The sequence below is a fragment of the Argiope bruennichi genome, chromosome 4 (assembly GCF_947563725.1).
Source record: "Argiope bruennichi chromosome 4, qqArgBrue1.1, whole genome shotgun sequence".
In the NCBI taxonomy this organism is placed as follows: Eukaryota; Metazoa; Arthropoda; class Arachnida; order Araneae; family Araneidae; genus Argiope; species Argiope bruennichi.
This window is the reverse complement of record NC_079154.1, coordinates 19,840,263-19,866,703: the sequence shown is the minus strand read 5'-3', so window position 1 is coordinate 19,866,703 and position 26,441 is coordinate 19,840,263. Positions and strand designations below refer to the sequence as shown.

Sequence of the window (26,441 nt, the reverse complement as noted above, 5' to 3'; positions counted from 1 at the left end):
GAATACAATAATTATAAAAATGCATACATTAGAAAGTGATTAAGTTTCCAGACTATTTTAATATCTTTTTTTTAATGCTTTACTTTTCCCATGCAACAGTTAGAGGAAATGCATGACTTGAGGTAAGGTTAATTGCAACAGCAAAGTCGTGCTTAGTACTCATGGCAGGAGATGCCGACCATGTCGTTACAGAATATGCTGATTTTAGAAAAAAATCTTAACAAATAGAACAGAATTTGGGGCATAAATTTGACAAATGTCTTGCAGGAGAATATATATTATTACAAGATCATCTTTGAAAATACAGAAACTCTTGTTCCGAGTTGGAATACCTACTAAATTTGCATTTATATGATATTTAAAAAAATTGGTTTAAATTTCTATAGATTTTATCATTTAAAAAGATGGTTTGCTTGAAATATCGGAACTATTCAACAACATAGTGATTCTCAATATCTAGTATTTCGTCCACCCTTTTAAGAATGCAAATATAAACAATGCTTATTGTAGACATAAATTTTTCTACTAAAATAAAATGCAAGCGAAGACACATTCACCATCATTTTCATGGTACAGATGTTACATACTTTAAACGAAACATAAAAAAAGCGATAGATTTGGTAACAAATATGAAAACAATCCAAAGCCTTTAACAAATATTAAAAATATAAAAAACTGCTTATTTTGAATCGAGGTATATTCATCAAATTTTATATGTGTGTTGTGACTCATGGTACTTTACAAGCCCGCTGACAGTTATCTGTCAGCGATTTAAGCCGAGTCAGCATCTCTTGTTTTCTTCAGTAACGACAACTAGGGTCAAGAGTACGACTTAGCTACTTCATGCGTCACATTCGCTTGTACAACCCCTTTTTATGGGGGGGGGACATTCATAACACTGAAGAAGAACAACCATACCCGAACCGGGACTCGAACCTGGGACGCCAAGATCATGGGGAAGACACGCTACCCCTATGCCAGTCCGTCGGCTCGAATTTTATATTGATACAATATAGCAATTTTTAAATTTTATACTGTATCCAAAAAATAATTGTTTTTAATTTTAATGGTTTTAAATCACTTTTTGAGAATGCAAATTATACACGTTTTTATTATAATGTGAAACATGTTACATGTAAATGATATTAGGCAAAATTAATATTCAGCCATATAACAAATTAATAAATTGCATAAATATGCAATCGTTTTAATTGAGGATATTTTTCACCTCAGTTTTAAATTCAAGGAATCGAATATTGTTATGCTCCAAATCGGGGGTGGACAGATTTTTCCAGAGTACAGGCTACTTCAAATATTTTCAAAGTGTCACGGTCAATCCCATGACGGTGAGCTAGAAAAAAAAGAAGATCTACGATATTTATTACAATTTAATAATAAATACGGTATATGTACTTACCTACATAACAACAAACATAATAATATTAGCAAGATACAAAATTAATAATATCAAATGATGCATTTAATAACAAACAATTCAATAAAAAAAAAATAATTTTCTTCTAAAGTTAGTTTTTGTAGTTATAGCTAGTAGAAGGTTTAGGCTACTAAGCTTTCTACTAATATCTGTCCACCAATATCTCGGTATTAACTGCTAATCTTGTACTGAGTTCTAAGTAGTCATCTGTGATATGGGAATGACATGTTGTCTCAATTATATTCATCGTTGAAAATGCAGATTCACACAGGTGGGTAGAACCAAAGAATGATATTAAATGATATGGAACTTTTTTTAAATTAAGATATTTTTACTTCGCCTATTATATTCCAAAAGTTATTCTTAGGTTCTGAACAACGTGCTTTTAAAATTTTCCATTTTGAAGAACAAAAACGCCGTTTCCCTCAAGAGATAAAGAAAATATATGATTTATATTTTCAGTTATTTCTTCAGCATTAATTTCCCAATGAGTAACACATAAATGTAACAATGGGTTTCTTTTAGAATGCGCGTCTTAGGTCTTAGTAAAGGTAGTCACCCCAAAATATCTTGGTGGTCCACCAGTCGATCGCGATCGATTTAATGCCCATCCCTGCTCCAAATCATATAGTTACGCCACGAATTTCTGCCACATTTGGTTGTGAATAATATATAATAAATGAATAACTTAGAAACACGCATAAAATTTATATGAGATACAAAAATGGATGGTCGTTGCTGAATGTTTCTTTAAAAAGTTTATTAACTTTCGTTTTAGATTCTGTCTTCTGCTTTCTCTGCTGCCGTTCTGTTTTTGCTGGGATTTTCTGTAGCTGGAACTGGAGAGTCAAAGTATTCCAAGAAAGAAGGTTTATTGATCCCATCTGTGTTACTGATAACAAAAATGTGAGTATATTTTATATAATTTGCCGTCAATTTTCGTCTATTTTACTGGAGAGTAACAACTTTGCAATATAATAATAGAAAGAATATACGTATCTATACAACTAACTTAGAAAACCTTGTTCCCAGTAAATTTCATAACTCTCAAAGATGAACATTTAATCCCTTAACCGCGTACCTGTGCGTCAAAGGTACATCGAAATAAGATAGCACACCTTACCTTACATCAAAACGTTCTTATAAGATAAAATTAAATCATATATTAATTATAAAATTCGATGCAAAAACTGTCTTTAATACATCACAAACATCTCAACTATCCTATGGATTCTGAGTTGAATCATCATCCAAAATGGAATTTGTCATCTGATTAGATAGCAGAGGAAACAAAATAAAGTGTGAAATTGAGATTTTAAATGAATTTCAGAGCAAAATTATTGCTACGCTATTTATCTTAAGCGAAATTCTTTGCAAAATGTTTTGAATCTTTGCTCTATAAGACACTGGCTGGATATGTTCCGGCATCATTAATGGATTTTATCTGAAATTCGTGTTTAAATGGAACATTTTGATAAATTTTGATTATGAAAGCAATTCAGTTAAATAATTTTTTTTTCTGAAAAAGAGTTTAGTTAAAAATCTCATACATTTATAAATTCAATATAACTGTCTTTGTACTTTCGGTACTGTCTTCGTGTACTGTCTCGTACACGTAGTATAGAGAAAGTATAGAAATCATCAAGAAATTGAAACTCGAGATTTTGACGAATTTTTACGTTTAGACTTTCCTGAGTTCGAAAACCACATTTTTCGAAAATGTCCATCTGTCAGTCTGTGTCAAAGATAACTCAAATAACGCTTTGAGCTAGACGGTTGAAATTTGGTATACAGTCTTTATACCAAATTTGTCAAATCTTATTCCAAATCCGTTCAGAGGAAGTCTGTTTGTTCAGTTGTTCGAAAATATGTTAATAAGATAACTACAAAACGAAGAGAGCTAGATGCATAAAATTTGGTACACATACTTAACATCTATAGTGTAAACATCCATCAAAGTTTGAGTGGAATAAAAATGAGTGATCTGTACTTTCAGAATCACATAAGCGCGATAACTCAAAAACGCAGCGAGTGAAATGCATTAAATCTGATATGAGACTTTCCGACTACAATGTAGCTTTGTACCAAGTTTTTGCTTCAGTTGGTTAGGAAGAGGCTAAAACCGAAATTCAATTTTTTGGATACTTTTTAATCGCATGCCAGAAAGCAATCGTCAAAAAAAAAAAAAAAATCTTTGCTAATTAAGAGACGATGTATTCTGTAAAAAGGCTAAAATTCACGCCAAAGTTTAATATTTCGTATCTATTGCACTCCAGTGCCATACAAAGCGCTCTCTGGAATAACACCTTTGTAAGAGAGTATGCGAGAAAATTTTATGGTGACCACTTCCGCTGGTTTCAAATCAACTCTTTTTTCCCCCTACTTTTAAATTCTTCACAAAATCTGATTTCTTTAACTTTAACGTCCTCTAGTCCCGTCAATTAATACTACGTATGTCGTTCAAAGTGCTCATATGGCAGTTCTTTCATTTCGCTTTCCAATTCAGAAGAAATTAACTTCTCAAATAATAAGACTTTCATAAGTAATCATCACTTTTCCTATTTTGAATATTACATTGGTTGGTTACTTACTAAAAAAATTTGTCAGAACTTATGCCAACCTAAATAATTTCATACAAAGATTGATAAATTTGGTGGGAAGCATACTTCACACGGCCTTAGAAAGGGTTAATAAAAAAAATACATTTATTATGTTTTAGTAATTGGTTACATGCTGTATTTCTTTTTAATAGTCATGAACTGGATTATATGAGATCTCTCTCAAGTTCTAGCAACAATCTGCATCGTTTAAAATAAATACATTAAGCTTCAAATAAACGTATTTTTGGATTAACCTTTTCTAAGACCGTGGGAAGTATGCTTCCCACCAAATTTATCAATCTTTGTATGAAATGATGTAGGTTGGCATAAGTTCTGACAAATGATGTATCTTGATTTGTTACTTAATCATTAATTAACCAAATTAATTAATTAATCAAATTAAATTTATTTAATAAGCTAAATGAATCTCTTTCCTTATTCTAATTTCAAGCCTAAAAGTATTTTAACATAATATGACTAGAAAAAAATGGCCCTTTAAAGGGTTAAAACAGCTACCATTTGTTGTTTTCTTGAATTCTAAGTTTCTCCGCATTTTGAGATTCGTGTACAATTTTATCTCTTTCATAGGCTGGTATCTCCACTGATCACCCGAAGCTGTGTATCCGTTTTATGTGCTTGGGCTCCCGACATGGAGGACCTGGCTGATTACGGTTTCTTGTACGGAATGGTGCCGACAGGGCCTATTGTCATGCTTTTTGCAGCCGAATATGGATTGAGGACGGAAATGGTGAGTTTGAATTTTGCTCCCCGTCTTAACCCATTTGCATCCGTAACCGGGATGATCCAGACGCGATGACACATTCTAGTCGCGAATATATTCATTTATTACGAGACAAGTCGCAAGTTTTTTTATTTAGTGGCAAGTAATAATTGGCTGTCTTCAGCTGCAGATTATTTCGCTTACTGATTCAAATGAATAAATGAAAAAGGCTGTTTAGTTATATTACATTAAACTTTTTTTAGATTACATTTACTAACCTGACTGCAAGAATATTGAATTGCATGCATATTTTAAGCTTAAACACGTATAAATTTTTAATCAAACAATATATTTTGTTGAGAATGCAGTTATATATTTTAATTACTGAGTGAAAATTCTTGCATAGTTTTATAAAGAATTTAACAAGCGAACGCCACTAGCAAAGCATTATAAGTATATTAATGCAAAACAAAAAAAGTGTTACATTTCAGCATCTTATTTTGATGGAAAACGAATGTTATTTTCGTTCTAATCTCGTCATTTTGAATCGTAATCAGAAGACGTGGAAAACACTTTAGCCGATGAGCTTCTCACCAAATTTCAATGTTACACCACAAGAAAAATATTTTATCTTTAATATGAGATTCAACATATACAAAACCAATAGACAAAGGGAATCTTAGATAATAATCAGGTTTCAAATCTGAAACTCTTCTGTTTTTCAATCAAAGCCTTACTGTCCTCCCATTTGGGCCCACTAAGAAATGAAATACGATAGATTACAATCAGATAAAAACTATACAAATGAAATATTGCATAAATATTTATACAGTATTGTTAATCAGTCTCAAATGAATTTTAATATATAAGTTGGCTTATACAGTTTCTAATATCCATTTTCAATAAATTTTAATCTAAGTTTCTAACATTCATATTTAATAATTTTAATCTAAACTTCTGATATTCCTATTTAATACCACAAACTTCCGTTTCAAATATTATTATCATCACTAACTAATAATATTTATTCTTAGATTTGCCATTTCTAATTATGTGCATTGTAAAACTATTTATTTTTTAACCAACTTGATATCCCTGGCACATTTTCAAATCCCACGCACAAAGACTGATAATAATAGTTATATAAGAGTTGCATATTTTTATCCTACGAAAGACAACTGTGCATTTCGAATAAGTACATCACGTGGTTATACATGCTAGTTAAAGGAGTTTTCCGTGCAAGAAAAGATTTACAACTGGTTTTCATCACAATTGCCCGTTTCTCTAGGACTGAATACATGTGTGTTTGATCATTAAGGCAGTTAAGAAATTTTATTTATTGCCAAGACAAAATGCAGTTGACTGCTTTCATCGTCAAATCTTAATAATCATTTTTCTGATAACTCAGATATCACTGAATTCTACGTCGCTGGTTAATTTGTTATTGAGAAAATTACCAATGCATCATGGTTTGGATTATCATTCATTTAGTCTTAAACATAAATATTTTTAATGCAAGAAGTATTAGTTTTCATACTTTAAGAAGCCAAAATTTTCAATACATCGTGATTTGGATTATCATTCAATTAGTTTTGAAAAAAAATATATATCTTCACATATTTTTAATTCGAGATATGTTCTAAGGAGCCAAAATTACCAATGCATCATGATTTGGATTATCATTCAATTAGTTTTTTAGACATAAAATTATATATATTAAAATATTTTTAATGCGAGAAGTATTAGTTTTCATACTCTAAGAAATCCAAAATTATCAATGCATCTTGATTTGGATTATCATTTACTTAGTTTTTTAGACATAAAAATTATATCTCTTAAAATATTTTTAATGCGAGAAGTATTAGATTTCATACTCTAAGGAGCCAAAATTAAGTAAGATAAAGAATCCATATTTGTTTATGAAACTTATGATTCAAGTATTTCAAAATAATATCCGAATTCGATGTTCATATTTACATTTATGCGGTTTAATTATATACTTAAATAAATATTGTGTCAGGAGATACAGATAATGATGTCATTTAGTAAATAAAAACATTTTTGGATTTTAACTTTATGGGTTGTTCTATTTATATTCAGGTACTTCAAAATAACATCAGAATTCATATTTGCATTTATGTAATATAATTGATATAGCTAAACAAATATTGTACTATGAGATATGGATAAAGATGTTATTAAGTAAAGAAAAATCTTTTTAAACTCTAATTTTCTGGGTTGTTATATTGATATTCAAGTACTTTAAAATAACATCAAAATTCGATGTACATATTTATATTTATGTCGTATAATTATATACTTAAATAAATATTGTGATAGGAGATATAGATAATAATGTCATTTAATAAAATTTAGATTAATTAAATATTTTTTAGATTCTAAATTTGTAGGTTTGTTATATTGGTATTCAGGTACGTCAAAATAATATCAGAATTTGATATTCATATTTACATTTATTTGATATAAACAAATATTGAGCTACGAAATAAGATAATAATGTTATTTATAAAATAAAAATATTTTTGGAAAATAGTTTAAAAATAGTTTATGGGTTGTTATATTGATATTCAGATACTTTAAAATAATATCAGAATTTGATATTACATTTATATAATAGTTTATTTATGTCATATAAATAATATTATATATTGTACTTTAAGATATAGATAATTATATAAAAATGAAAAAATATTTTTTAGATTTTAATTTTCTGAGTTGTTAGATTGATATTCAGGTACTTCAAAATAATATCAGAATTTTATGTTCATATTTTTATCTATATATAATCAAACAATATTATGCTAGGGGATAAAGGGATTATTTAGTAATTAAAATATTTTCTAGATTCAAAGTTAATGGATTGTTAAATGGATTAAAACATGCCTTCATTTCTACATTATCATTGTTAAAAACTTTTAAATCATTATTTCTATTTTACAAAGCATTTTTGTTGCTTTGTTTTATCAGTACACTAACTCTTTTGCATGTCGATAATATTTCAGATGGCCTCGACGATGGTTCTGTGCACGGGCCTGTTTGGACCGGTTGTATTTGTTCTGGACAGAATGTTTTCTATGAAAGTGAAAGGAATTGGAGAATTTGCTGATGAATTGAGGACTACGATGCTTGTCTTGAGCATTCTGAGTTTCTTTTCCTGTGTAAGTCTCCATAAACTAACATAGAGAAACGATTTTTTTATATAAAGTATTGAAAAATATATTGTATTTGCTAATAATGCTACCTGAAATCCTTCGATTTTAATTAAATAATCTTTAAAAATTTAAACAATTTCATAAATTTAATAAAAACATGCACTGAATTGAAATATTTATTATATATTATTTAATATTAATTATATTTTATGAATTGAAATATTTATTAGAAGAATATTTAATAAATACAAAAATTATTGAATGAAATGAGTCAAATTTACAGTGTACAGCTTATTCAAAGAGAAGTTTGCACCAACATACCAAAATTAAATGCTTTTAAATATAGCTTCATACTTTAGAAGAAAACAAAGCACCGCTAAATTTGTTTACGAAAGAAAAGATTTTAAATCAATAGGCTGGGGAAGGGAGGTCTCCGTGCCATGATGCTAAAAAGATTCTTTTATTTGAAACAGTAAGTTGATAGACAATAATGAATAATTCGGAATTCCCACAGTGATTTCAATGCGTATACCATAACGAGATTCAGGTGATTTGGAAATAATAATAAAAAAATTAAAGGTCACTTAGATTTGCTACAAATTTAAGAAATAGCACATCTTCTCTTTACTTCAGGAAAATTATTGAATGAATGTTCCAAAGTGGCCGAACTCATTTTCTGGAGTTTGAATTATCAGCAGGGAGATGCTATATAAGTTTGTTACGAATCTGAGAAAATTTTTGGTAAAATTTGGACAATGTATCTTTGATAGGGTCAAAATTGGTTTAACCATTTGTTTTTTAAAGTCCTCCAAGTCCGCCTTTTTAAAGTCAAGCGATATACATATCAAACACAATATAAATTAATGCATAATAAAGCGAAATAAGATTTCATTTCTATTAGATAAAAGATTATACATCGATCGTGTCAAAATAAAAATTTATACTGTCTGTGTATTCGTCGAACGCATTTAACTGGTTAACTCTTTGAGGCATAGTAGTTCCGTTTAAGTCCACCTCATCCTTTTTTCTTAGTTTCAGCCATGTATGTTGTTAAGATTTGCCATAGTAGCTTCAATTGAAGCCACCTAACTTGTAGAAATGTACAAAAATTAAAATGCAATTTTTATTTCCTGATTGTTATGCGAGATATACTATGAAGGCACACGCGAATCGTATTAACTGCTGGTTTTGAAACACTTATGATTGATTCCCTTAATCCCGTTATGGCTGGCATTCCCCAAATGAAGAAGCCATAGCGTAAGGCTGATCGAATGGTAGTTTTGAAAGCGAAATCTAATTTGCTCTTTCGAGCTATGAGTTGACTCAGATGAGTGCTGGTGGTTTAAGCTTCATTGATACCGCTTTGATGTGGGAAAAGTTACTTTATAGTTTAGTAACAACTCTAAATGCTTGCATTCACGGATCGAGCGGAGGACTTGGTGGATTTGATTTAATAATTGCGTACGTCTTTTTTAGTGAAAAAGAAGCAAGTGCATTTATTCGGATTAATGTTCATTCTGCAATTGATAAGCCATAACTGTAACTATGATGAGTAGTGATATCGCATGACATACATTTCGATATATCGCATTTGCAAATGAATGTAACTAAAATACTAAACTCTAATCAAAAGAAAAACAGATTATACGTGAGGCTATTTTCTGGCTGGGACAAAGTATATATTGCAAAGAAATTACTTTCTTGGCTACAGTTAGGAGATTGCATCTGAAAAATGATCAGATACAATCAAATCATATCGAAAAACAAAACAATAAAAACATAAAATAATAGTTATGTTTATAATATAATAGCGATTAGATATGAGAACTGATATATATTTATAAATAATATATAAAACAATCCATACTTATACGAGATATTGTAAGATATATCTGCAATGCTATTCGATATAAAAGATAAAGATATTTCCCTAAAAGGATTTAAATTTAAGTCATCTTTCAGGAGTTTTTTAAAGTATTTTATGATTTATATAACTAATTTATTTACGTTATCCCCTAATTATATAATATTATCGATTCTTTTGTGGCCACCATTACAAATTTATTTCAGTAGTTATTATAAAATTTTTAAATTATGATTATTCTATAAAAAATGTATTATTTATTTATTTCCCGTTTTAGTTGTGGATTGGATTATCACTTCTTATAAGTAGAAAGGTAAAGCGACAGATTTACAAGGTAACTGGATGCCTAATCATTTCACAGGTAAAGTTATTTTCTTACTTAAGGAAGTAAATTTTGAAAACAATTTAAGGTTCTAATCTATCATATGAAACAATGAGTAACAGCCAAATCATAAGGGAAGAAGCAAGCTAGAATCATTCAATAACTTTTTTAAAAATAACCAAACATCTGATGTATTTTCAAATTTTAATACTGTCAATGCTAAAAGGCCCCAAACGTCCGTTCAATGGAACTACGGCGGGCGCCCGAGATATCTGGATATCATTCCGCAATTTCATTTCCCTTCTATTAACTATGATTTATTGAATACCCGTGGCGCGTGCTTAATTCGTTACACGCGCCACGGGTATTCCTCGAAACCTTCTAACCCGGATGGGTTTGAGGGATTGGGAGATTTTCTGAAAGCTCTCAAAGGATGTACAAACATATATTTGCTTAGTAGAGATCAGTTATGGAGAATCCTCTTTTGTATTCATCCCCTTAAGAACACAAGCTGTTATTGCGGTTTTTGAGAAATCTAGAGAATTTTTCTTATCTTTGAAAGAAAGAAACTCGAGCGTTAAATTATTCTCAAATATACAAACTTCAAGAATCTGAGGAAGGAGAAGGTTAAAAATGTATATAATATTCGATTTCTGGTTTTAAAAAACGTAGCTATAAAGTAGAAAATATTCTTAACTCATTTGTAATCAATTTTCTATTAATTGAAATAAAGAACTTTGATGCTTTACAAATATCAAAAGATGGCTATTCAAACGCATACCAAATCAAGAAAAAAAACTTAAGGTATTATGCTCTTTAATTTAATAAAATGACTCTGTTAAAACTAGATTTTTAAAAAAATATTCTGATACTGAGACGTACACGCTTCACATTGTTTCATAAATTCTCAACCAGATGGCTCCACTCAAATGGGATCAAAATTTAACTAAAATGAATCGATTAAACTTGGCTTTATCTTATGAAACATGTAAAAACATTTGTTTCCTGTTTTTAGATTATACTGGCCATGGGAATCTTTACTTGGTCAGTTTGCCAGAGCAGTGCCGAGTGGAAGACGTACTTGGAGATAACTCTGATTGCTGGAGGCGAGCTGATGAGCAGAGTATGGGTGACCATCCTTGCCGTCACCATGGTTTTCCTCAGAAGATACCCTCAGTCACCTTTCCTCAAGAATATGTTTTGGCCGAATTGTTTGGGAATTGGGTAAAGAAATACAAAATATGCATTCCTTTTAAATACGAAATTTAAAAAATAAGCTACGCTCAGTGCGAATTTTAAAATTTAAGTAGATTGTAGAGAAAATTTTTTATATACTTTTAAATTTTAATAAAAGTTTAGAATTTTTCTTTCATGTGATATTCATTGTGCTTTACTTTTTTTAAAGTATCGTTTCCAGTGTTCAAGCTTTTACAATTTTACATCGACTTTTATAATGTTGACAAAAAAGAAATTCAAACAAATTTTTTACTTAAATTTTTAATGAGCAATGCTTTATAAAGTATTAAGCATGGGAAAGACATGGTAGCAGTCTTCTAAGTAGTTTTAATGAGCTTGTTGAGAGGCCGCTACGAGGATCTATACTCTGTTTCACCCTAACTTGGCAGTATTGTAAAAGGTAGAAAATGTGACGCTCCGCGTTGGGAAGAAGTTCCTCATCAATTCCGACTTTAAAATAGTTAAAATGCTCAGAAATTTATCAAATAATATCATTAATTACAGAAATCCTTTTTATCAGTATGTATTTAAAATTATTCTCAAATTAGAAGTGCTTATCTGTTAAGTATTTTGTAAATAAAGCGAACGAATAAAACTAAAAGATTGACATAATGAATTCCACTTTGGCTAGAACCGGTCTCAAGGTCAAATATTTGGCGCGCTTTTCTTTTACGTCTCCGCCAACTCAGCTTCATTCAGTTCGCAACCATTATCATCTTTCGTACTTTTTTATTCTCGCTTTTTTACCACCTGATATTTTTAATACTGTTAATCACATTAGTAGTTATTAGTTTTGATTGTTGAATATTTATTCGATTCGTCATTTCTATTCACTTCTAAAATGTCTGAAAAAGAGAAAGTGTTATCACCGACTACGCTGTGCACACCTTCAAGACGAGTGAAATCAACAAAAAGTACAGCATGCAGAAACATAAATGTTTATTCTCGACTTCGAGAAAACCCTCAAGATTCTATCAATCAAATCATCGATAAAGTTTCGCATCTTACGGGTGTTTCGCAATGAACAGTTTTCCTTTTGAAAGAAGAATAAATGCATCCAGTCCTTTAAGTACTCCTGGAAAGAAGCGCCCAGGCTCAGTAGGCAAACATTCAGGTCTTGTAAAATATGATGATTTTACATTATCCAGTATTTGACTAAAAATCCATGCATTTTTTCGTAGAAATGAGATCCCAACATTAGATAAAGTTTTAAAAGATGTGAACGATGATACAGATATCTTTTCGAAAAACATTAGCTGAACTACGCTTTACAGAATATTGAAAGATTTTGTGTTTTCTTTTGAAAAACGATATGAAATAACTTTAATGATTTATTAAAATAATGTATCAATAATATTGAAAAAATAAGGAAACAATTAATTCTCCGATAAAGTAATAATATAATAAAGTAAATAAATATTTACTATTTGGCGAAAAATTTGCGAGATAAAGTTTCGCCAGCGATCTGCATTTCTAGTAACTTTGTACTTTAAAGTAACCCAGTTCCCCTGACGACGACTGCGATTCGGCATGCCTAGAATGTACACTACTGCCAAGTTAGGGTGAAACAGAGTATAGCGACTTCTAGGGATCAACTTCTTAGTATTCTTGCTTTTTAGACTTGCTACATTTCTCATTTTTAATCCTCAATTAATTCATTAAAAATGAAAGGTAGCTAATAGAACTGATTATAAAATGATACATATTTAATACCGATATTTTTGGAGCGAATTAATATAAAGTAGATAAAATAATAGATAAACTTTGGAAATTGTTGGAAAATTTAATTCTGATAGCGTTATAAGAGTTGTAATCTCTACTTTATTTTATAGATTCCCAGTTGTCGTTGTGGCGATTATATTAATTTTCACTGGCATAGGACAATGCGAACCTGATTTGGATAAAGAATTGCCGCTCTTCATTTACGGGACAACAGAGGTGAGATTCATCAAGGATACATTTTTTAAGTTTATGTTCCATTTAAGAAACAAAGAATATTTAATTTGTTCAGAAATCATGCTGTTTCATATATATTGTCCAGGTTAAAAACTTATATTGAGAGAACTTCACATATTTGTTTATAAAATAAATTAAAGAGAAATTTCCCATATTTTTTGTAGGTTCATAAAGTTTAATACTACTACTTAACTAGTTCATCAAATATCCGAAAAGTAATCGATGTCTCGCTAAATATTCAGTGTTATTTGTATTCATCACTTGCTACAAATGAATCTACTTGAAATCATCTCATTGCAGACGTTTTATGCTGATGCCCGATTCTTATTACCACAGAATGTCTAAAAGTATTATCACAATATTAAACGACATTCGGAATATCGAGAAACATCGTGAAGAAATAGTACAATATTTTTCCTGGAAATCTAAATGACCACTTCTTCTTCCGGCCAAAAGTCGGAAGTATATTATATTCATAAATTTGGTTATTTATCAATAGTACGCATGTGCGATCTTAGTAGAAAAACATGGATCAGTTTAGTTTAATTATATGAATATCACGTTTTAAAGTAATAGGACTATTTTGGGATGGACCTTATCATTTTGAACCGTGGTCAGATGACGAGGGTGACTCCTGAACTGACAACACCTGCTTGCCCAAACTTCCACCTCACATCATCACGATGAGCTTTTCGACCTGATGAATCTAGCACGCACGAGACCAGCAAAAATGGAGTTTTATCGCTGGAAACTGCTTTCTAACCCGGAAGCCTTCGGCCCGAAGTCGATATCTTACCAACAGATCATTTCAATTCTGTAAAAAAAAAAAAAAAAAAAAAAAAAAAAATGGATAGAAGAAATTTGTGCTTGATAGAAACCTTTAGATTTAGCCAAGACACCCTGTATACTCATTGAATTTTTCATTTCTTTTGATTTTTAATTGATAATGATAAAATAAATTTCCCTCCACATTATGTTAAAATATTCCGAGAAATATATCTTTATTTTTAATAAAAATTTCAGGCAGCTGGTTCGATTGTTATTCTCGCCCTGTGTTTGGCGACGACGACGTTTTGTTTGGTTCTGTACTTCCGTTCTCCGCCCATAAAGCATCTAAGCTTAAAAAATGATGTAAAGGCACAAAAGGAAAAAGATGAAAAGACGAAGCCTGATGTCCAAATAGATGTGGAGAGCATGAAAGAATTATCCACAAAAGAAAGCCTTGTAGATGGCGCCAGCATCGCTATCTACAAAATAATGAAGACAGATTCAGGTAATTTGAATTATGGATTGAAACAACAGATATTAAAAAGGTCGATTATAATAATATAGATTAAACATCATGGTTAATGTGAGGTAGTTTCTTAATCCATATTAAATAATATTTATTAAGATATTACATTTTTTCCCAGTAATTTACCAGAATATTTGGAAATGTAATTTATTATAATAATTAAAAAACTTCTGAAACGCGTAAAGAGCACTCTCATTAATAAAATTTATTAATTTAAATTTGAGATTTCGAACTCACCTTATTAAAGAAGTTCATGTATGTTAAAATTACTGATATTCTAACAAATCATTAAAATGTCATTCAGGTTTTACATGAAAAAAAAATAATGGCATTCAAATAAATTTAAATAATTAAAATATTCTTTATTGTGCATTTTTTCCAATCAAAATAAACGTGTCTTAATTTGAATGTTTTTAAAAAAATGTATAACATTATATAAGTATAAAAATTGGCCTTTTATAATTTATAAACATCGTATAGAAATGGTCTTTTAATAATAAGTTATAAGTAGAATTATTACGGTAATAATTGATAATTATCCCCAACTGATAATAATCACCAATTTATAACACTTACCGTAACAAGAGTCATCTTGAAATTCATTCTGATGTATATTGCAAACAAATTAGCAACTTTCAGTTTAGAATTCTTTATTTTTTTATGCTTCCCACTGTCAATAGAAATTATATCTCATTTACATTTTTCAGATGCCTTAGCACAAGGAAAATTTGACTCGAAAAAACAAACTGAAGAATCCGGCAGTGAGAATTCTCCTGAAAGGTATAGTTAATATTGTACTCAAATCCACTTTCTTTTATCTATGGATAAGCGCAAATAAATGGAACATATTAGAGTCTCAATTTAATCATCAATGTCATCCACGCCACAAAACAAGAAATAAATATAGAAATCGTGTTAAAACTTCAAGTCAAAGATGGTAAACATTTTAAAATTATCGTCAAATTGTTGCCGATGGCAGAGCAAAGGTAAATGATGTTAGGAAATGTGATTCATTTTTTCAGTTACTCTTTGTTAAAATTGCCGACATAGACATAATAATTTGGTTGCTTTTGATCTTCCTGGCGCCCTCCCAGAATTCTGAAGGCAGACATTGATAACCTTCTTGAATCCGTTACCACGCTACAAAATATTACAGATATTATCATTGCAGCAAATTAAAAAAAAATGATTATTAAAAGCTACATCATCATAAACTCAATTTCTGTTATCTATTTAATTGTTTAAAGATTAGATAGAAGATGGTGATTTTAATTTTAGTTCATAGCACAGCATGCTATGTTGACTTTAATTATATATGAATATCTGTTTCAGAGTAGAGCTAAAAACAAACGCAATATGAAATATTTTCCTTAAATTAGTTTAAGTCTAAAAGCGATAAATTTTGTATATGCCAAAAGTGAAAATGTTGGGTCTAACAACTCTAACAGCAGGAACTAACGTTTACTTTAGAGGCCTATTTCTATGAAATTTGAATTACTTTGAAGACAGCCAAGAACTTTTTACGTTTATAACATCATAAAGCATTCGTTTTGACATTTTAACATAAAAAAGTGATGTTTGAACTTTTTTACGAGTATCTTTTACCCTTTTTAATCTTCGGGAATTTTTTGCATTTTTCCTACCATCACAAAGTATTGATACGATATATTCATGGTATTTTACTATGTTCTAAATATCTCGCAATATCTTGAAAATATCTGGCACTATTGTAATGTCTCCGATATGCGTTATACAAATACTATTTCTACCGGAATAAATAATTATTTAAAACTACACACGGCACATAGTTAAATCCTTGTATAACAAAATTAAGTTAAATAAAAGAATTGAGGAAGTAACGTTTTTTTTACCTACAGTCAAGTGACCATGAACCATCATTTGAGGCTAATCGCAAGCTATACCAGAATTGTACTTCTTTACTTCGTTTCGTGACGTAATCATATTCAGTGGAATCAGGATATCAGTTAATCATCTAATTAAATTATCGGTGTGTGTAAAGGGTCATTTCGTTGTGTAACAGCGACGTCCGCATCTGATTCGAAATCTGCCATGGGTTTCGAGATAATATCTTCAGACTCACTTCCGAAATTCTGCCAAAGGAACTCTGCAATTAGTATCGGTTGACAGAGCACGACCACTTTATAATAGTTTGGCATTATTTCCATAATATCGACATTATTTCGAATATAATGCAGTTTTTTAAAATATTGAGTGCGATCAATACAGATTGTTAACATTTAGTGGCTGATAAATATACTCTCTACTTTATTCAACATGAATTTGGGTTTTTTTTCTCCTTATTTGGCGTTGCTGATAAAAAAGTGAATTGTTTTTTGATCCATGTTTCCAGGGAACAGTTAGAAATAATTTTGGTCGACTTGTTTGTTTTTGCTCATTGCATTGTATTTTGATTATTATTATTATTATTATTTTGCTAATGATCATCTGCGTAGATCAACTTAAGTACCAAATTTGTCGCCAAAAATTTATTTGTTGTCAAATTTGTCATCAAAGAACGATAATTTTTCTAGATTAAAAGTATTCTCTCAATTACTTGGTAAAATTTTCTACCGGCAATTAGAAGAGTTCAGTTTCGTAGAACTCTTGAGAATTTCTCTGTATATCGATAAAATTTATATAGAGAATATTGATAATATCGATATTATATTGAACATCGATAATATCGAATATCGATACATTTTCAAGGCAAATCATACATATTGGATATTGCACAACATCTCCATAATATTATTCGATATTCTGAATGTCGAACAATATCATTAAATAATAAAATGCCATTGAACATTTTGTGGTAATGGAGATATGGCCGCAGTCACACTACCGTATGCTAGTTACCACTGTGGATAAATATGGAATTTATTATCACGTGGATGATGGCGATCTCGAATCCTTCTATGCTTTCTGCTACCTCTTTTATTCACAAATGGCCCAGAAAATCGTTATGATATCTTCACGATAATTTTTGGCTTTCAAAACATCGAACGACATCGCGGAAGTATCATGTACACTTTTTCTAATCCTGCCGATACTGCTTCGTTCAGTGATTACGGGGCAGTCGGCTATACACAAGAGCAAAAAGAGCATACATTAACTTGTGATGGTACTACATCGAATACGAACGATATTTTCAAATTAAAGATAGATACCAATTTAATAAATATTCGATTCAACCTCTTGCAGTTCTTTAAATAAAGCTGAAGTGGAATTTATGATGGTCTATGTACTCTTAATTCTTATTTATGTGGTTCAAAACTCCCATATTATGTGCTCATTTTCTACTATAATCACCTTTATTATTTTACTATAATACTTCTGTCGTTTAAAGATTAATATTTCACCACCAATATAAATAACATGACAGTCATTTTTTTTCTAGTTCACCATGGAAAATGAGTACATCACTGAAACGCTCCGAGACCTCCTTCAGCGAAAGGCATTTACTGTCTTCAACAGAAAGTGAGGTGTCTTCAGTGGAATCCTCCCCTGTCCACAGCAAGCCAAGGTCATCGAATGACATAGAGGAGGCTTCGCGAGGATACTTAAGACACGTGATACTCCTAATCATGAGCAGCATATCCATGGCAATAGTGAGTGCACATATCTTTCATACTACTAGATATCCTTATCAGCACAAAATGCACAACAATATTGGACGATGTTGGTCAGGATTCAGAATATTGGACGATATTGTGAGATATCGCACAATATCTTGTGCTAACAGGGTATTACTGATTTCAAATAAGAGGAACATTTCTTTGTTTAATTATTATTGGAATGGATTTTTTATTAATAATGCAGAGTTGGATATATTTTACAATATACTTATTAATAAAAATATGCAAACCTAGAAGTGGTTTATTCCTATGTGCACAAAATACTCAGCAATATTGTTATATCTTCCCGATCATGCACCACATTCAGACTTTCGAAATAAATAATGAGAATGTAGATTAGCATCCTGTGCTAGAAGGGGTTTTATAATGACAATTATAATCAGAATACGGAAGTAGATATTTGATAATTATAAATATGATACTATAAAGAAACTTTGAATGTTGTAGTTATAAATGAATAACGTAAATAAATACTAAGATAGTATGGTGTTTTTTTATAAAAAAAAATATCTTTAATGTTTGCATAATTGCAGTTAACAGTGTATAATTATATTAAGGATAATTATTATTTCAATTGAATCAACGGCTGAAATGTCTAATCGTACTATCCCTATTAGCACAAGATATTGCCGCATTGAAAAGAGGCAGTCGACTCTCCATGGCCGAATGGTCATAGCACTGATCTCTTAATCAACCGATCGTAAGTTCGAATCCGGTTAGAGACAATACGATTCACAGTCTGTGTAAATATTTAATTGCTAGATTTTATGTTTTTCTTTATTTCATGTTCCAGAAGATTCTGGACATTTCTTTAGTTTACCAGACAAGTGTTCTGGACCTTTCTTACTGTCCCCAGAAAAGTATTCTGGAACTTTCCCTGCTAGTATAAAAGCAGAAGATTTGTCAGTCACTGTGTTCTCAGTTCAGAGTTCAGTTAATAAATTGGTTTAGCTCTACCCCTTGTGTGTCATTGAGTTCTATATCATAGTATCTACGTGACAATATTGTAAGATATTTCCACATTGCTGTTCGATATTGAAAATGCCATGCGATATTGTGAAAATATCGCAACGATATTATGCATTTAGGCCTATAAGGAATGATTTAACAGGGATGAAACAAATGTATCCCATAACCTAGGACTATAATTATACAGAAACTATTTCTATCAAATATTCAGTATTTATTAAACTGATCCATCAGAGTTGGAAATACAATCGACCGCGAAGAGTGGGTCGACTGGTGCGTTCATACTCTTGATCCAAAAATAATGAAATCAAATTTAATTCTACAAAAACGACGACGTAAAATTACCTTGAAATTTTGATAGCAGCACGTTTTTAGATGAAAATAAGGAAAAATATAATTTATGGAAATGGCAAGCTTTAATCAGAGATGACTGATAAAAGAACAGGGAGTATTTAAAACTTTTCTCAATAAATAAGTCACCTGTTCAACTGGTTTTGTTCACGATTTTTAAATTTTTTGATAACGGTTCCTAAATCTAAGATTTGTAAAAGCATCGTGAATAAAATTTTTGTTCAATGTTCTTTATGTACTATTATATGATAAAATTATAACTGTTACAGTGAATTTTGTGTTCTTTCAAGTACAATGTTGTCAAGTATAATGTTTCGTTTTATGTTTTAAAAGATCATTTTACTTGCATGTTCTGTAGCTTTGATTTTCTTGATTCTTTAGCTGTTTAGAAATAAGTCTAGTATTTATTCGTCAATTAAAACAGAAATTATTTGTGCTATTTTTAGGGTCTAACACTCAGCACGTGGAAACTATCGACAAATCAACCCAATGGATTGTTCGTAGCTATTGAATTCTTAGACGCAGTTTTGAATTTTGGACAGGTAAGTCAGCTTCAAAAGTTTAAATTTCATATCAAGAACTTGGGAGAGAAAAAAAACCTATTAATTGCAACAAAGAAAAATTTTATTCTAGATTCATTTTTCCCCCCGGATAAATTGATAATTTAGAAGCGAAGCTTATATAATTAATGATAGCTGCTATTGTTTTATATTAGATAAAACGTTTGTTGCGCGTGTTTCGAAACTCTTGGTAAAAATTTTAAGTTATAAAACATATCTAGAAAAACATAAATCATCATCGTACAATGCATGGTCGTAACTCATGCGGTGAAGCGTTAAATATTCTTCCAAAATTATGCAAATTTGGAAATTATTTTGAAATTTCACATTCAAATTCACTGTGAATTAGAGTCACGGAAGTTTACATAATTGATAGAACCGATTTAATTTTCCTAGTAGAGAATATTTAAAAAAATAGAGTCTTGGCTCATGTTTGATAAGTGGAAAATAAGCAAGCATTTAACGAAATGCTCTAGTTACATTTATGTTTATTTATACTATTCGAATACATTCTGAAATTGTTCATTTTTTTCGCCGTATGCATGCCTAAGTCAGAAAATCGGAGTATTTGTAACAGGATAGTTTATAAAAAATAAATTGAAAATGTTCATCTTATGCACATTTAGTTTGTGATTTTTTTAAAAAAAATATTTGAAGATAAATATGAATTCAATAATGTTTAATTAAAAAAAATTTATAAATATTGAAGCAGTAATATAATTAGGAAACAGAAAAAAAAAATTTTCTGTATATCAATAACTTATTTTTATAAGTTTCTGTATATCGATAAGTTAATAAGTCAAGGAACAGTCATAAATGCTTGATAAAGCTATAAATTTTTTCTAAGTTGCTACAGAAAATTTTCCTGCTATGGCATTTACTGCAAAAGATCAGCACATAAGTTTTTAAGTCTTAATTATCATGTCAGAACATGATGTTGTTTTGGTTAGGAGGTTTTGAAACTCGAAATCGCGTAGGCAATGAATAAAGCATAAATGGCAATTTTCATCATCATCTTTTAATCGCACATATTTTTTTACCTGCTTTTAACAGTAATACATTATTATTATGTATGCTTCTTCCAAAACAGATACGTTTTTAAAAGGTTGACCTGCTTTTACCAGTATTGCTTTATTATTACGTATGCTTCTTTGACAGCAGTTAATGTAGAATTATGACATCATAGCTGTTATTTCATCTCTAAATCGGTCGAGCTGAAAAATTTGTTCGTCAGCTAGAAAAAGGAAATAAAAGTTTTTTAAAAAAATAATATATAGTCTCGTGATTGTTTCAAACCGGTTTAAACTGGTTAATGACTTAAACTAATTAAGACAAATAATGACTTAAAAAATAATAATGTTCTCACATGATAACTCGAAATTTGCGATCGTAGATTTAATTTTTATTATTTTTTTATTTTTTAATTTATATTAAAATTATTTATCTGATTTTTCTGTCCAATATATTACGTTTATATTATATCTACTTTTTATTTTATTTCCAGGGCATATTTATTCTCCTGATTTTCATTAAAGACACCAAATACATCATAACGCCGATTTCTAAATGGTAAGAGAATATTTTTCTCTTTAAAATCACATTTTAATTTTTAATCCATTTAATTTATGGCGTGATTATTTTTAAGTGACATTTGACTGTGTCGCAAGAAATATTCAGTTTGATAAACACTTTCAGGACCAGAACATACGTGTACTATAAACATATATACAATACTTTTATAAAATACCTTTGAAAGTCTACTTCATTCCTTTCGATGCTTTTAAACAATACCAGTGCCGCACCTTCTCTCTTCACCAGCGGGAAGACGCTTGACCTTGACTAATGTGCACTAGCCGGTGAACACGGCGGATGTTCCATGGAATAAAGGCGCGAACCCGCGCACTTCTGATTAGGAAGCTGAGATTCTGCCACGACACTTTTGTAGTTTGATTTAAAGCATTCGTTAGAATATTATATATTAAAGAAATGGACATAAAATATCTCTAGGAATAAAATGATCTCTTTAGAAATGAATAAAAGAATTAATTAAAATTATTAAATACATGCTATTGTCATATAAAAGAGATGATATTCAACGTGTTTATGCAATTTCTTTGAATGCTTCTCTAATTTAACAATGGTTCAGGTTTAATGGGCATTATTCAATTAACATCTCCTAATTATTTTAGAAATAAATTTTTGTATCTCTCTGAATGTCTCATGGTACCGCTGTGATATGGCAACAATTTCGCATCATCATGACCAGAGAGAATTTGAAAACAAATTCGAAAAAAAAAAAAAAAAAAAAAAATCAGATCAGAAAAAAAAAGGATTGAAAGCATGTTAAATCAGTTTCAAATCAAAAGCCTCATAGGTGGGAAATTTAGAAAGCATGATAATAGCACAGGTGTTATCGTCATAATCTACCCAAGATTTAAAAGGTCGAAATTCACCACAAATAGACTTTATAACTCAGAAGGCACCATTAATTTAAAAAAATCAATAAATATAAACATTTGAAAGCAACCTCATCTTAGTTATCCTTGCCCTATATAAGCATCTGAAATAATCCGAATGATTGTCATCGCGACTACACGGTGGCGAGGATTAAAGTTCAAATTTAATAGCTATCATCGGCATGGTAATTGAAGAATGGTCCATTATGGAAGTAGAGGTAACTCGACTCCCTCAACCTTAAAGCATTCACCTTCAAAACGAGAACTAACCACCGGACTGGAAGTTTTTCATATCCCGATCTTAGAGGCCTCCCTCCCAGTGGAAGATATCCTAGAAAAATATATATTGATGAATAAGGGCCTCATTATTAATTTATAGCTCAATAGCACTAGGGTATAGTACATTTTATGTTGTCGAACTATATTCGTAATATTATACAGTAACAAATAATGTTATATAATATCGAGCAGCATATTGTGGTTCCTGCAAAGAGTTGTTTTTCAGTTTAGTTTAGTCATATTTACGTCCCGTTTTAATGCAATACTAGGGATGTTTTGGGACGAACTTCGTAATTTTGAACCGTGATCTGATGACGAGGACGACACCTGAAAAGGCACCTCCTTTCCAAACTTCACCACCATACCAGCGGGAGGATATTTGATCCCGAAGGACTTTAACGCGCACTAGACCCTCTTACATAGCGCTCCTTCGGTCTAATTAGGTCTCGAATCGTCGGATTCTGAAGACGATACCTTCCCACTGCAAAGAGCTGTAATAACGAACTTTATTTTTATAGAAATGCAATGTTATTAAAATAAATAATCAGTCAAATATTGGTGTATTTATAATGCGAATAAAAGAGTATAAAATTAAATTGCCGTTAGCTAGGATTGTGAAGTAAATAAAACTTGTTATTGTAACGCAAGCATTCAAGTGGAATCCGAGAATTAATTTCATTTTGTTGTTCGCAGGTTACGAAAAGTGAGGCATGGAGTGTATTCGCTGAACGACCCCGAAGATGTTATGGATGCCGTTATTCAACAGTTGTGTAAACAGTTTCGGTCGTATCACAGAGAAAACTGCTTAAAAGACTTGCCAAGGACGATAAAGTAAGTAAATTAATAAGTTTCAAGTGCTTTAGGAAAGCAATCCATAAAAATGACGCATTATATCACTCAACATTAAATGAACTTGCATTTCAAATGCGATGTGTATGTAGAAATTCATACATTCAGCAATTGTGAAGCATAATTTTTAGAGCAATGATATGTATTATTAGCTATGTAACGAATTATATATAAATTTAAAAGTAGTATAAATTGAATCGACTTTTCAAACTTCCAAAACCCATTCTAGACAATAAATAAGCATTGTTTCTCGCTCACTTGTTGCGTCATTTCAAAATAAACATTAAACACGCCTAGTGACCATGAATTAACTGTCTGAGAAAGTTCCGCTCTTGCAATGTGAAATCGCAACTGAAATATCTTCATCTATAAAAGCATTATCTATAATGAATATGCTTTGAAAGGATAAAGGAAAGTAACTGCAATTTTATTAAATAGATTTTGAATTCTCCAAACTATCTATCATCTTCAAGTTCATCTATTATTTTTAAGAAAGAATAAGAGATCGCAATGCTTTAACAAAATGATCAGCCACATCTGTCATTAAGATATATTTTGACATCTGTTTTCCGAATTTCTCGAATCCACTTTGACAAAGATGAGTAGAGGCAGAGCAGTCAATCAGTCATCGCGAAATAATTCAGAAATTCTGAAAAAAGCTATTGAATAAGTTTCTTTCTGTAAAAAAATAATTCTAAGTATTTTACATTTACAATAAAAAGATAACACATAATGCAATTGAAATGACATGTATTATAAATTATATGTACATTTAGTGTAAACTGTATTATTGTTTCCTATAAAATTTTATGATCCCAAGTAGACAGTATGTTATCATTGTTTCACACTAATTTGTTCTGTAATCTCAAACATTAAACACGCAGAGTGACCATGAATCGATTGTCTGAGAGGGAAATCCTTATTGAAACATTTTCATCTACAAAAGATATTACCCATAATAACTAGACATTGAAGGATAATGGAAAGTAACCCCAATTTTGTTAAATATATTATGTATACAGTTTTGTATACAAATTAAGGTAAAAGAATGTCGAAGAATTCCAAAAATACGCTCATTCTTCCACGCGTCACTCCTTAGCGAGGTAGAATCGTCAAAAAGTGGTAGTCTCTCGCGATATTGAAACGAACAGTATTTAATTTGAATAGATTCTTCATAGGAATACTATTTATGGCAAAATCCATCTCCAGACATTTTTGAAAAATTTTCTTCAGATCTTCGATCAACAAAGCCACTCCCAAACCAACAATAAGCCAACCTTCGTTCGAAAGTTTGTACATATTAAAAACACCGTTTGAAGATACAATCAAAGAATTTTTACTAAATTTATTTTCTACCTCTATTGTTATTAATATACGATACATAACGTTTCACCCATGTTAGCTTATGATAGCTTGAGAGGAATATATTGCTTGGAGACTGAAAATGGCGGTTTGAAATTTTCATTTCCTAGCAATTTCCTTACGACTGAATATAGAAAAATAATTGAAATTAGAACTGTCATCTTTATGAAGAACAACTGTAGTACTTCTTTTTGTGTACAGCCGACCACCCCGTTACCATTGCAAGAAGCAATATCGACAGTATTTGTTGTGGTTGACTACTGCCTTTATCCATCTATTGACTACTGTCATAATCCACCCATATCACTAGCCAATTCTCCTAACTTCTTCTTCTTACGTACAGCCGACCACCCCGCCACCACTGAACGTAGCAGTATCGACAGGATCCAATTCTCCTAACTGGCATCCTCTTCAAGGCAGTTGGCCCCAGCCACAAAGTGGTCGATTGCTGATCTTCCACCTCATTTTCTCCTATACTTATCACACTTGTTAACAAGGAACTGGTCACCATTTTGCAATTAGAACTGTTTCCGATGTACCACCATTTTGCAATTAGGACCGTCTTCATATTCCTCCAAATGTATGCTCCACAATAAAGTGAAAGGCAAACACTTTTAAATTTTTAAGTAATTAGAAAAAATTCAACTATATTCCTGAATGTTTTTTGATAACTGTAATAAATTATTAAAAATTGGAGGTTAAAAAGTGATTTCCAACTTTGATTTTTTAACCTTACCTAGTGGTACCAGTATTCCTTCTAATCAATTGTATTAGAAGAGACAATGAAGGAAAGGCGAGAAGAGCCTTATATCATCAGAAAAATGAAATCTATATTGATGTTTCTGAATTACTTTGCATAGTTTATAATATTTGGCAAAATTTTATTCGGTAAATTTTAACTCCAAATTCTTTTTCTGTTTTTCAGGAAAAATGACAAGATCTATGAAAAGTGCTTCACAGGAACAGAATTTGTGGATTTCCTGATCAAAGTTGGATTAGCAAATCATCGAACAGCAGCTGAGAACTACGGGCAACGCCTCTTTAGGGGAGGAGAACTAGTAAGCATGGACGGAGCAGTTCAGTTTCATGATAACAACGCATATTTATACAACCTGAGTTGAACGATTTCTGACAATTCATAACTCATATATGAAAGGAAAAAAAAAATCAGTTTGTAAATATATCATCTGCTCACATACTTAAAATATTTTTTCATCCTGTATCAGAATGTTTTGTACATTAAAGTTATCCAACCATTAATATCGTTGTGTTTATTGAAAAATATCGTTATAACTTATTTTTGGCATTGCAGTAAAGGCATTTTACGGTAATTAATGTGTAACTTATTTTTGACATTA

The 26,441-nt window shown here is 30.7% G+C and overlaps 1 protein-coding gene across 1 annotated transcript in view; it reads left to right on the top strand.

The window, feature by feature from the left end:
• LOC129966147 (integral membrane protein GPR155-like) overlaps nucleotides 1–26,343 on the top strand; it is an 83,982-nt gene extending 57,639 nt beyond the window's left edge. Inside the window, exons 6-18 of the mRNA XM_056080540.1 lie at nucleotides 2,214–2,341; nucleotides 4,624–4,783; nucleotides 7,780–7,935; nucleotides 10,071–10,154; nucleotides 11,131–11,339; nucleotides 13,184–13,289; nucleotides 14,331–14,580; nucleotides 15,309–15,381; nucleotides 18,020–18,230; nucleotides 20,024–20,119; nucleotides 21,642–21,706; nucleotides 23,566–23,703; nucleotides 26,009–26,343. Coding sequence (XP_055936515.1) covers nucleotides 2,214–2,341; nucleotides 4,624–4,783; nucleotides 7,780–7,935; nucleotides 10,071–10,154; nucleotides 11,131–11,339; nucleotides 13,184–13,289; nucleotides 14,331–14,580; nucleotides 15,309–15,381; nucleotides 18,020–18,230; nucleotides 20,024–20,119; nucleotides 21,642–21,706; nucleotides 23,566–23,703; nucleotides 26,009–26,204 — 1,872 coding nt within the window. The 3' untranslated portion in view covers nucleotides 26,205–26,343. The remainder of the gene's footprint in view (nucleotides 1–2,213; nucleotides 2,342–4,623; nucleotides 4,784–7,779; nucleotides 7,936–10,070; nucleotides 10,155–11,130; nucleotides 11,340–13,183; nucleotides 13,290–14,330; nucleotides 14,581–15,308; nucleotides 15,382–18,019; nucleotides 18,231–20,023; nucleotides 20,120–21,641; nucleotides 21,707–23,565; nucleotides 23,704–26,008) is intronic.
• Nucleotides 26,344–26,441: the final 98 nt, after the last annotated feature.